At 58.2% G+C, this 12,507-nt stretch overlaps 2 protein-coding genes across 2 annotated transcripts in view; one reads left to right on the plus strand and one right to left on the minus strand.

Annotated features, from left to right (window-relative positions):
• SLC38A10 (solute carrier family 38 member 10) overlaps positions 1 to 11,853 on the plus strand; it is a 31,009-nt gene extending 19,156 nt beyond the window's left edge. Inside the window, 5 exon segments of the mRNA XM_062506148.1 lie at positions 6,498 to 6,656; positions 6,961 to 7,413; positions 7,949 to 8,032; positions 8,615 to 8,794; positions 9,052 to 11,853. Coding sequence (XP_062362132.1) covers positions 6,498 to 6,656; positions 6,961 to 7,413; positions 7,949 to 8,032; positions 8,615 to 8,794; positions 9,052 to 10,190 — 2,015 coding nt within the window. The 3' untranslated portion in view covers positions 10,191 to 11,853.
• Positions 11,854 to 11,886: 33 nt separating this feature from the next.
• On the minus strand, positions 11,887 to 12,507 carry NDUFAF8 (NADH:ubiquinone oxidoreductase complex assembly factor 8). Its single transcript, XM_062506447.1, has 3 exons — positions 12,386 to 12,507; positions 12,191 to 12,301; positions 11,887 to 12,098 (listed from the first exon to the last, which is right to left on the minus strand). Exons 1-3 carry the CDS (start codon positions 12,464 to 12,466, stop codon positions 12,078 to 12,080), a joined length of 213 nt encoding a protein of 70 aa, XP_062362431.1. The 5' UTR covers positions 12,467 to 12,507; the 3' UTR covers positions 11,887 to 12,077.

A 12,507-nucleotide genomic window follows, 5' to 3' on the forward strand; every position in this document is an offset into this window, starting at 1 on the left:
GAAAGGTGTGGTGCAGGCCCAGGATCCCCTGGAGGGACAGAGCAGGGGTCCCTATTTGGGATGAGCACAGTGCCCTGTTCTTCCCTCTGCCATCCCAAAGACCAGCCATCCATCACCCTCAAAGGTAAGGAAATTTATGGGAACTGCCTCTTTTTTTTTTTTTTTTGTTTTTTTTTTTTTTTTTTTTTTTTTTTTTGGCGCCGAGGGTATAAATTTGGACTCGGCTTTCTCTCTTGACAAAGCCTGTGATTATGCCTCAGCTTTGTTTACTGGTTCTTGTTATTTATTATTTGTTTGCTGGGGCTGCTGATGGAATTACGGCCTCTCCTCCCTTTCCCAGCTGCTCCGGAGCGAGGCCACGGCGCGCAGGTGCCGCCTGACCCCGCGCTGCCCCTCGGCCCTGCCGCGTCCTGTTCCTTTGCTTCAGTTTTGTTTCCTTCTGCTCCTGCGGGGCTTTTTTTATTTTATTTATTTTATTTTATTTTTTTTTTTTTTTTGTTCTTTGGAGGCCTTGAAATATCCTCGCAGAGGTTGAGAGCGGAAGGGAGAAAGGGGCTGGCTCTTCTTGGAGATTATCCTCCCTCCTGGTTCTTGGCTGGGTTCCTGCCCGGCAGCTTGGAGCGTCTCCCACACCGGTGCTGCTGCCGATAACATTCACTCTGGGGTTGCTCTGTGGTGGAGTTTACTTGTGCTTTACTCGTGGCTTACTCAAGGCTGTGTGTGCCTTCCCCGGCATGCAGATGCCGGTGATCTCTGAGCAAAAGGCGCTCCCAATCCCTTAATGGAGCCCTCAGCAGGGCCTGGAGGAGGGATGCGATTGAATTCTTCCGTCTTGGTTAATTTTGGAGCGGTAATGGCCAAAGAACAGCTGCTCCTTTCAGGAGGAATCGCTAATGACACGTGTTCCGACTGGGAAAATAAAAAAATCCCATAAAACGCGGTGTGTCCGCCAGAGTTTGCTGAATCTTCTCCCCTTCCCGGCGTGAGCCCGGGCGCTGGAGCGGGATGCCAGGCTCTGATCATCCGAGCGGTCCCGGGGCCCGCCGGCAGCAGCTCTGAGTGCTGCTGGATTAAATAATCCCACCCGGGAGGAAGGCGGGTTTAGTGCTCCCGGCTCATAAACTTCCCAGGGAAGAACCGTGCAGTTCCAAGGGAAAGCTCAGCTGTCCCCTGAGGTCCCTTTGCCAGTGGGAGCTCCGTCCCCGGCGAGGAGGAAGAGGAGAGAGGGGAGATGGAGCCGAGCAGAGGAGGGAGACAAGGACCCGCAGGGTGGACGTGGGGCTGCCCCGGGAGAGCTGCGATTCCTTGGATCCGTGCCTCTGCAGGATGTCGGCTTGACTAGCAATGAGAGGCGTTAAATGGTGCCCTTCATCCCCCGCCACGGCTCCCCCCTCGTCCTCACCCGCCTTGTTTTGGAGAGCAGGAGCTGCCGCCTGGAACGCGCTGCAGCAGCTGCATCCTGTCCTTCCAGGGGTGCAGGATGTGGGCTGGGCCACCCCCCGGCACCTGGGTGCCCTCCGGATGGGCCGAATTCTGCCCTCGGGGCTGCAGCAGGATCCCATGGCACCACTGCTGGGTGCTCAGCCCCTTCCCCAGGGCACGAGGTGCCTTGTGCCCCTTCCCTGGCTGCAGGGTGCTGCTCCAGGCTCCTTTCCTGGCTGCAGGGTGCTGCTCCCAGCCCTTTTCCTTCTTGTAAGGTTCTTCTCTTCTTCCAGGCACAAGGTACATCTGTGCCTCTGGGTCAGAGGGTGCTCTGCCCCTTCCCTGGGCACAGGTTTGCTCCGTGCCCTTTCCCGTGCTGCCCCATCCAAGGCAAATCACAGGGCCTTTCCCCAGCACTGCCTTCCCTGCCTGCCTCCCGCCTGTCAGCGTGTGAGAGGAGTTTTATTGGCCTCTTTGATGTTGTGGAGCCCAGAACTGGAGAGACTTTCATTAAAGCCCTGCCCCGTGGGCCCGGGGATTATGAATATTAGAACATTGGCCTTTTATGTGAACACGTATTGACCAGCGGCCTCGCAATCGTGTTTTTCCTAACGACACCCAAGTGCCCATTACAGCCCCAGCCTGTGGTGCTGGAGGTTTTACTGTCAGCAGCTCTTCGGGAAAGGGATAAAACCCCTTCCAGCCCCGTCCTGCCGCTCTGCGCCTCTGTTAAAAGGTTGCTAAGCTGCCTCTGAAAGCTCAGGAAGGCAATTATCCATTTAAAAAAAAAAAAAAAAAGTAAAAAAAAAAAAGCTAATTAGGCAATTTCTCTCCGTATTTAAAGCACCCTCGAGGGTCTCGGGGGGGATTAAGATTTTGTAATATTTTTCAGCTCCTTACTTGATCGTTGCTGCTTCATCTTCTCCCTGCCGCTGTGCAATGTTGGGTAACAAAGCCCTGATTCAGGCTCCTTGTGCAACAGCCCTTTTCCCGGTGTGCTGGGCACTGTGCTCCAGCCATCCCGGTGTGCTGGGGGATGGGGTGAGCTGTGTTACGTGGGATGGGGCAAATTTTGGGGTTTTGTTTGGTGCGTGGCATCCCTGCCTCCTCCATCCCTGCATCCACGTGCTTTGCCCCACCAAACGCAACCTGCCCAAGCCAGGCTGGGTCCCTGCCGGCATTCCCAGCCGGAGCAGCCCCAGAGATGTGTGGAACGTGGATCCTGCATCCTGCTTAGCTGCAGGAACAGCTTGGCTCCGCCACGGCTCTCCCTGGTGCTTTGTGCGAGCGTGCTTTTAATAGTGCCTGTGACACAGAAAAGGAACCAGCAGCCTCTGGTAATTTGGGTTGGTTTTTACTGCTGGTGCGTCAGGAGACAACTGTGAACTAATTTCAGGGATGCCATTCCATAACCTTGTGAAATCTGGACCCGTTTCTGGGGGAGGGAGGGCTCCTGGAGGCGCAGCTGGGCTGGGGGCTCCCCGGGGAGGGCCCGGCCCTGCCCTGCTCCGGGTGCGGGGCTGCTCGGCACGTCCGAGGGCAGCGTTTGTCCCCAGCCCTCTGCCCTGCTTGTTCAGCTCCGTTTTCCTTGGCACCAGCTCCTGGATCTTGCTCGGTGTCATGCGATGAAGGAATTTCAGCAGATCTGGAGCCGCACTGGTACAAGCTGGTCCTGAACCCCATATCCCTGGTCAGCCCTGAGGTGATGCCTTGGAGGGGGTGCTGTGTCCCAAAACTCCCCGTGCTGTCCCTAAGGCTTCCCCCAGATGGGGGTGAGCACAGCAGGGCCCATCCCGCTGCCTCTGCCCGGGGCAGGGGCTGTGGAGGCACATTTCAGCTCTGAGAGGCTGGAAAAGCGTGTGAGAAGGGATTTAGTGCCTGCCTGGGACCATTGCAACGATCTGAACCAGGAGCAGGGGGAGAAGGGAAGCTTTTAGGTTGCTAATCATGAAATTTTATGGCAGCCTGGAGAGGCCGTTGCCAAACCACAACACACCCAGGCACGCACACACACAAATCAGCTGCAGGACGCCCCGGCTTCCCCTCGTGTGAGCGGAGCTGCCGAAGAGCCGGGGGGTCAGAGCGAACCCTCTCGGTGCTGCCTCACGCCCCGGCCTCTCCTTGGGAGCCAAAAAGCTTTTACAGCCTCTCAGGCCTTGCCTGTAAAGTCCAAGGCCGCTCATAAAACATGACGAGGAGCAGCGTTACTGGAAGATGCTCCAAAGGGACCTGGAGGGGGCAAGAAGACAGGCAGAGCCTCAGCAAAACTCTTCCCTGCAAAGCACCGGGAGCCCCGGATGGATTTCCAGGCAGCCCGAGAGGTTGTTAATTCACGCCCTGATGATGAACTTAATTTTGTCTCCCGCTGAGCAAATGATGGCTTAGAGGCAGCTTGGCCTTATTGCGGCATGGAGACTTTTGGGTTTGTGTTTTGTTTGTGTTTTGTTTGTGTTTTGGGCTTTTCCTGCATTGTTTGCAGAGTGGGGAACGTGCCTCTGCCTGATTTATGATGGAAGCTGCCAGGGACACTCCTGGAGCAGAGCAGAGCAGGGCCTCCCCCAGCCCCTCGGGCTGCCCTGGGCCCTTGGGGGGTTCACCTGCTGCTCTGGGCAGGGGAGCTGCTGGGTTTAACTCCTCTGGTTCCTGCTGGCAAGGAAAGCTTCCCGCTGTCTTCCCTCTTATTTCCTCTTCCTTTTTATTTCCCCTTGAACATCGTCTCGCTGCCTCCATCTGCTGTGGGAACAGCCCTGCCTGTGTTTGGGTTCTCTGGATCTTCTGACCAGAGCCATCTCCCGCCTCCACGAACCAATTAACGAGAAACGTTCCTCCAATAGAGTAAATAATTTCTTGCATGGAGGCCAGGATTGAGCTGGGAACATCCGCAGCCTCCCCGGCCTCGGCCTCCTGCTTCCCAGGGCCCCTGGCCAGGGCTGGGCACTGGTTCCTGCAGCCCAGTTTTTCCTGAAAAGGAGGAGTGTCCTGCCCTGACTTGCTGAACCCTGGGAAGTCCCTCAATGGAGGGGGGACCCTTGGGTACTAGACTCGAATTTCTCAGAAAATCCAAGTCCTTTTCTCCTCCCACCATCATTCCCAAAGCGAAGGAACGTGGAACGCCGGCCAGCCCCACGCACGTCCCTCCTCTGGGTGTGGAGCTCTGGGCTGGAGTCCGGGTTTCTGGAGAGGCTCAAGGTCCTGCTGGCACAGATCCCTCTGGGCCAGGAGTTTGTACTTAATTTTTTGTGAATTTTTGTTGTTCTCCCCCCTCCTCCCAGCTCAGGCAAGGCCCACGCAGCTGAAGTTGTGGCAATCCCTTCTTTCCCATGAGTTCATCTCGTAATAAATCGCACCAGCCCTGTGGAGGGGGAGGAGAAAATGGAAAGATGTTTATAGAATTAATTCCCCAAAGGAAATCACACGGGGGAGGGCAAAGGGGGGAAGAGTTGGGAATTTTTTTTTGCTACAGAAGATAGAATTTTTTTTTAAGAGTTTGTTGGATGGAAAAAAATCTGCAGAACAACTTGACTGCTGGGAAACAATTCGATTTCCTTCTCTGCTGCTCTCCAAAGGAAGAGTTCACTCCCTGTGTGGGTTTTCTGCCATGGTGGGGGTGGAAGGGACCCTTCTCATCCCATGGAATGTGCAAAAGATTCCATGTGGAACACGCTGGTTGTACCAGTGCTGAACACAGTGACTGGTTTGGCTGGGATATGTCTTCCAAAAACATTCCATCTCTTTGAGGGCAAGGTGGGGGGAAACTTCCCGTCTCCCTCGGGAGTTTCCCCTAATTAATGCCTGTTTAATCCCCCTCCTCAATACTTCTGTAGGAAAAAGAAACCTCCCCACCCCTCCTCCGAGAGGTGTCTGAAGTGCTGTGGGAACACTCGGGCACTAAAAGGGCAGAAAAATCAAAATAAAAGAGGTTTTAAGACGTTTCACAGCAAACAGCAGCAGGGGGGCGGGAGCTGGGCTGGAGCCCAGCTCAGGTTCTGGTGCTGGGGGGTTCAGGGCTGGATGTTCTCCCAGGGCCAGGGGATCTGGGTCTGTATTCCAGCTCAGTCTCTCCCGGAGCCGGGGGTCTGGGGCAGGGAGCCGGGGGGATGCTACCATCTGGTGGCACTGGCTCGCAGCAGCAGCCGGCTCCATCCCCTGCTCCATCCCCTGCTCCATCCCTGCTCCATCCCTGCTCCATCCCCTGCTCCATCCCCTGCTCCATCCCCTGCTCCATCCCCTGCTCCATCCCTGCTCCATCCCCTGCTCCATCCCAGCTCCATCCCTGCTCCATCCCCTGCTCCATCCCCTGCTCCATCCCTGCTCCATCCCCTGCTCCATCCCTGCTCCATCCCCTGCTCCGTCCCTGCTCCATCCCCTGCTCCATCCCTGCTCCATCCCCTGCTCCATCCCTGCTCCATCCCCTGCTCCATCCCCTGCTCCATCCCCTGCTCCATCCCTGCTCCATCCCCTGCTCCATCCCAGCTCCATCCCTGCTCCATCCCTGCTCCATCCCTGCTCCATCCCCTGCTCCATCCCCTGCTCCATCCCTGCTCCATCCCTGCTCCATCCCCTGCTCCATCCCTGCTCCATCCCCTGCTCCATCCCCTGCTCCATCCCAGCTCCATCCCTGCTCCATCCCCTGCTCCATCCCCTGCTCCATCCCTGCTCCATCCCCTGCTCCATCCCCTGCTCCATCCCTGCTCCATCCCTGCTCCATCCCCTGCTCCATCCCCTGCTCCATCCCTGCTCCATCCCCTGCTCCATCCCCTGCTCCATCCCCTGCTCCATCCCAGCTCCATCCCTGCTCCATCCCCTGCTCCATCCCTGCTCCATCCCCTGCTCCATCCCCTGCTCCCTCCTCTGCTCCATCCTGACTCAGTCCTGGCCACACTTCCCTGCTGGCTCCATAAAAACCCACAACAGCTAAAACTCCCAGGTGACCCTGGAACAAAAGCTCCCCCAGCCCCACTGTGCTAAGGCTGGAGGGAGATTAGTGGCTGGGCTGGGTGGGTGAAGGGGATCAGGACAGACACAGCAGTTCCCAGATCTCACACCTCATCCCTGTCCCCATCCTGTGTTTGCAGAGCAGAACCCAGTGGTGGAGGAGCCTGAGGATGACCGTGATAAACCCAAAGTGCCTGAGGAGAAGGAGGAAATGGAGCAGCCACAGATCAAGGTACCTAAGAGGGAGGAGGAGAGAGGAAAGGTGGAAGAGAAAGTGCAGCTGGACCGTCCTGATCAAGGTAAAGGTGATCCCAGGAAAAGGAGCTGGACTGGGAGCTGGGGGTGGGTGTTGTGGGACTCAGACAGAGATCCTGAACTCTAATCCTTACCAGAAAGGTAAGGAGCTCCTCTCAGTCCACCTCCATGGTGGTATTGGTGGATTCAAGGTGATTTAGTGTTTGATGCTCTGGAGGCTTTTTGGGAACATGGCCTCCAGATGAGGGAGAGAAGGCAGGGCTGGACAAGGGCAGCATGAAGCTGGGTGTACTGGGTGTACTGGTTGTACTGGGAACCTGTTGCCTCTGACCCTGCCTGTCCTCCCAGGGATTGCCGTGCCTGTGGGGGAAGCTCATCGCCATGAGCCCCCAGTCCCACATGATGAAGTGGTCGTAGACATGGGGAGGGAGCAGGAGGAATCTGAGGAGAACAAAGTGGCTCCTGGAGGAGCCAACAACCATCTGCTGGAGGAGCCAGCCAGGCTGAAGCCCCAGAAGGAGGCACTGGGCCCAAAACAAGGGAAGGAATTGGTTGTTGAGAGCCAGCAGCGGGGAGGGACTGTCCCAAATCTGGAGAAGGTCCTGGAGGCAGCAGTGCAGCAGGGTGGAAGGCCACCCTACAAGGAGCTGGAGCCAGGAGGAGCCAAGCTGGAAGCCAAGGCACAGGCAGCCGTGCCGGACAGTGACACTGCTGAGGCTGCTGAGCAGGACAAGTCACAGCTCCTGCTCCCCAGGAAAGCAGAGGAGGCTGCAAAGCCCATGGAGAAAGAAGCAGAGCCTGGTAAGCTCCTTTCATGGCAGCTCATCTGAGCAAGCTCTTCTGGGCCTGTAATGCCCCTGGGGATGGGACAATTTGGTCATTCCCATCTCCATCCTGGTGCTTCCTTTTAACTCCACGAGTGGAGCACGTGAGTGTGCAAAGCCCCTCCGGCAGCTGCTGTGGGAAGGGAGGAATCTGGTGGCTTTGACAGCTACTGCAAGAGCTGTCAAACAGTTGTTCGCTACCCGCCAAAATGTCAGGTGCCGTGCTGTTCCTGCACAGCTCCCAAATCACTGGGGACACGGAGCCGGGAGATCTTGACAGGGAACACATTGCCAAGTGCCCGTCTAAAAGCCAGTTAGAGCTGTTCTTGCATGTTAATTGGCCGAGGTAGTTAGTGCTGGCTCGCTGCCACCAGGCATGGATGGGATTGTTAAATATTGGGTTTATTACTTCCCTCGCAGCCGTCGGGTTGGCTACAAACGGTGCTGGGACAATGTTGCGGGCGTTGTAGGGAACATCTGCACTGACAGCAGAGCTCTGTGTTTTTTTGCAGGTGAAAAGCAGGAGCTCCCCCTCCCAGAGAGAGCAGAACTGCTGGAGAACCGGAACACTGAGGACAAACAGGAGAAGGCAGGGGGTGAGCTTGTCCCCGGGGCGTGCAGGGACGGGGCCAGATCTCCCTGGATCCCTCTCTGTGGGAGGACGGTGTCTTGAGGCCACAGCCCCTGCACAGCATCAGGTGGTGCCTGTCCCATCTCTGGCACACCTGGCAGGGCCACTTGGGGACTTGAGTCAAGCTGCACTTGGTCCCAGCTGCTCCCCGGTGTCAGAGCGAGTGAAACCGCTCTGGCAACGTGGGCAGGGGCACACAGGGACACCTGAACACATCACAGGGAAAGCTCCTTCCCCTCACGGCCCCAGCTGCTCAGTCCCTGGGGCATCAGAGCTGGAGCTGCAAAGCCTTTCCTCAGGCTGAGCTCCTCCCTCCAACCTCTGCCTGGCAAGGAGGGGTGGGGCCTGAGCTTGGACTTGTGTGAAGGTGCCTTGCTCTTATCCCATCCTCTTCCAGCTTCCTTCTCTCTCCTGGCAGGGTTTGTGGAGTCAGAACTTCCTGCCAAAGAGAGCCCTTGCAGCCCATCCAGAGCTGATGAGGACTTTGATTTCTGAGGGCTGTGGGTCACAGGGGTTTTGTTTCCTCTGTCTTCTTCCCCTTTTCCAGAAGCAGGACCAGCAAAACTGCTGGACCATAATGTGCTGCTGCAGGTAATCAAAGAGCAGCAGGTGCAGCACAAGCAGCTCCTGGACCAGCAGGCAAAGCTGCTGGCAGTGATCGAGGAGCAGCACAAGGAAATCCACCAGCAGCGGCAGGAGGAGGGAGCAGAGGAGAAGCCAAAGCCAGGTAAGGACATGGCCAGGGAGCAGGACCCCTCCACAGGCTGCTCACAGCTCAGAGCGGCTCTAAAATCAAGTTGGGAGAGATCTGAGTTCCTGTGGCACATGGCAAAGTCCACTTGCACAGCCATTTCTATAGGGGTAACCCACAGCTCTGCTCATCCTCTCTCATGAGAGTGGTCTCATCTTGTATCTCACCGAATGTGGTGACAGGAGAAGGGAATATCCTGAGAAAAGCCTTTTCCATGTGGTTTTGTCCTGCAGCAGAAGCACAGCCAGAGCCTGCCGTGCCCCTTTCCAGGAGCAGGGAGGACGAGGGCCTGGGAGCCAAGGGGGATGCAGCTGGGAAGCCACTGGGCAAGGAGCAGCCAGAGCAGCGCCCGGGCCAGCAGCCCCCTGATTCCACCAAGCAGCACAGGGACATCGTGGGGAAGCTGGAAGAGGCTGAGCACAAGCGTGACATTCCTGTGGCTCCTCCCAAGGAGTGGAAGGTGCCACTGCAAGAGAATGACAGAGTTGTTAAGAATCCCGTGGAGAACCGGGATCCCCTCCACGGGGATGCCCAGCGTGTTCCAGCAGCCAGAAACCACCTGGAGAAAAAGCCCTTGGCGGAGGATTTGGGAGGAGAACGTGAAGCCAAAGCTGGAAGAGATGTCCACCAGAAGAATTTCCTGAAAGCCGTGGAAGCAGCTACAGCTCCCATCCAAAGAGAACAGCTGGGGGCTGCCAAAGTTCAGGGAGTAGCAGGAAAGAGTTTGGAAAGAGACTTAGGGATAGACCTTAAAGCCAAAACTCTGAGTCAGGTGGAGCCCAAGGACCTGGCAGTGCTGTCGGACTCTTCCAGTAACAGGAACGTGGCAGTGAAGGAGCAGCACCCTCGGGAGAGGGAGTGGCAGAGAGGGGCACTGCTCGAGGGGGCGGGCGGGCGGCAGCGGGAGCCGCCTGGCCACGGGCACAGGAAGGAGGAGGGTCCCGGGGAGGACCCGGGGGGCCGGCAGGGCCGTGGGGGTGGGGGTCCTTCCAACGGCTCCGACAGGAAACCCGGCCCTCAGGATGCTCCAGCACCGAAATCCGAGAACGGAGTGGCCGCCCCCAGGGATCTGCAGCAGCCGGAGCTCGACCTCAACCTCAAACCCAACCGGGACCTGAAGCTGCAGGGGGGTCTGGACCTGCGCCGCAGGAGACGGGACCTGCTGCCTCCTGACCAGGAGGAGGATGGGGAGGAAGAGGCGGCTGCACCAGGAGCTGGGGGGGTCCTGATCGGCCTGAACCCCCTTCCCGATGTGAAGGTGAACGACCTGCGGAGCGCGCTGGAGACGCGGCTGAGCCAGGTGGCCGAGGGCGTGCAGCACCTGGGGCACAGCCGCCACATCCAGCAGGTGACACAGGACAGGAGCCCGTGATGTGGCTGGGGCCGTGCTCCGTGGGGAAGGCTCGGGCTCACCGGTGTTGCTCAGGCATGGAGAGATCTAAGCCAGCAGCACTTTGCTGGGCACAGCGCTCAGATCCACAGGATCTCCTTGGATCTCTGAGCACCGCCCCGGGGGCTCCCACAGCAGCACCCCCAGTGTGTGCCTGCAGGTGGCCGAAGGAGATGGTGGCACTGGAAGTGATATTCCTGCTGTGGCCTGCCTTCCAGAGCTGCCATCCACCTCGGCTCCCTGCCAGGCCGCTGCCCCAAGGACCTTTTCCAGCATCTCATTCATGTCAAATTGCCTTCTCCAGCCATCTCCCAGCTCCTCTCAGAAGTGGGAAGGGCTCCATCGCCCTAGCTGTGCCGAGGGGACCTGGGATCCACACCTTGAGAAGGGCTTTACTCTAGAGAAGCTGTGAGCTGAAGGACCAGGAGATGCTCCAGTGGTGGATCGGGAGCAGAGCCTCATTTGTTTGGGACACAGTGGTGGTTTAGGAACTTCATTTAGTAGAAATGCTGCCTTAACTGGGCACAGCTCCTGTTGTGCTGCCTCTCTCCCAGGGATGGGATTCCTTGGCCACACACTGGGATCACACGGAGCTCTGCCCCGCTACCCTCCCTGGGTGCTCTTCTCCGTGCTCTCCAGCTCTACTTCCCCTCTCAAAAGTGCATTAAGAAGCTCAGCTTACCCCCAACCCAGCTTAATTCTTCTGCCAGAGGTGAGTAGTTTGGGAAAAAACGTGGCAGAGCCAGGTGGATCCAAGGGCTCCACCTACCTCTTCCTGTGTTCCGGGTGCTCTTCCCAGCTTTTCCCTGCCCTGTTCTGCATTCAGACAGGTCCCTGCTCCACCTCTGGAAATTCGTTTGGGGAGTGAGGAAGGGAAGAGCTTCCCCAAGAGCTCTGTGTTGTTTCAGGCTTCCAGTGATTCATCCCTTGGGTGTTTTTTGAGTTTTGTGTTTTTACATCCTGACCTGTGAATGTATGGAATTCAATCCCAAAGCTCTCCCTAGACAGGCTGAGAATTCCCAGCCTGGAGCCCTCAGACCTCATCACTGTGGTGGGTTTTATATCCCGACCTCCAAATGTCTTTGGTGACCTTGAGTCTGTGTCCAGTGGGACCCTGCAGAGCTGTGGCAGGGTGTCCCTGCCTGGTGCTCCCGGGATGTCACAACCCAGAGTGACAGGGAAGCGACCTCGGGAGTCCTTTGGGAAGATCCCCCGGAACGCTGTGGCCTTAAACCCCCTGAACCCAACGAGCTTCAACATTAGCGCTGTCGTCAAGCACAAACACCACGGCCGGGAGCTCCGGAGCTGCTCTGAGAGGCAGGGATGAGCTCTGGAGCTCGGCTCCAGCCCTGCAGGATCCTGGGGAGATGGATCTGGGCTGTGGCACCAACCAGCCTTGCTGAAGTGAGAGGGAGCCAGATCCAAATCGGTTCCTTCATCTCCTGTGCTGCGGGCTCAGACCCGCTTGTCTGTTGTTCTCTGTGTGAACAGAAGGGACCAAAGATGCTCCTGACATTCCTGCTCTTGGGAATAGCGTGGGCACCCCGAGCTGAGCTGGAAGCTGGCAGGAGCTGCCTTGTCCCGCCGGGAACGGCTCCCCCGGGGCGGGTGGAACGCTGGGAGGGAGAGTCCAGAGTGCGGGCTGAGCCCATCAATAAAATAAGCTGAAGCATTCTGATCCAAATTATTTTTTTTAATAAATAAAAGTAGTTCTGTGACTCTCACCCAGCCCGGAGCTGCACCTTCTCCGGGCCGGCGAGCGGGTGGGCAGCTCCGGAACCGGAGGGGGGTTCCGTCATTGGAGGACAAACCGGTGCGTTTGAGGGTTTTATTCCCCCCGAGCGTCTCCAGGCGGGGGCTGCTCCGGGGTCACTTCGTTGTCGCTTTTGCCTGAAAAGAGCCGCGGTCAGGACGGGCCGAGGCCGCCTCCCTCCGCCAGCACCGGGATCGGATCGGGGACAGGGACTGGGACAGAGACATACCGCCCTGGCGAAGCATTCCCGCAGCGCCTGGAACTCCTCCAGGCACGCGTCCCGCCGCAGCTCCGCCGGTCCCGCCGCCGCCGCCGCCACGCACCGCCCGTAGGCCGCGGCCTGCGGGAATCACGCAGGACGGGAGCGGGGGTGACCAGGACCCGTCGATCCCGGAGCCGCCCCCCCTGTGCCTCCCGGCCCCACCTCGTCCCCGCAGGCCGCCAGCGCCGCCGGGAAGCGCCGCAGCCGAGCCCGCGCCCGCAGCCACACTCCGCGCCCCGACATCGCCTCAGAGCACGGGCGCCGCCATTCCCGGGCGGCCGCCA

The sequence above is a fragment of the Cinclus cinclus genome, chromosome 20 (genome assembly GCF_963662255.1).
Source record: "Cinclus cinclus chromosome 20, bCinCin1.1, whole genome shotgun sequence".
NCBI lineage: Eukaryota > Metazoa > Chordata > Aves > Passeriformes > Cinclidae > Cinclus > Cinclus cinclus.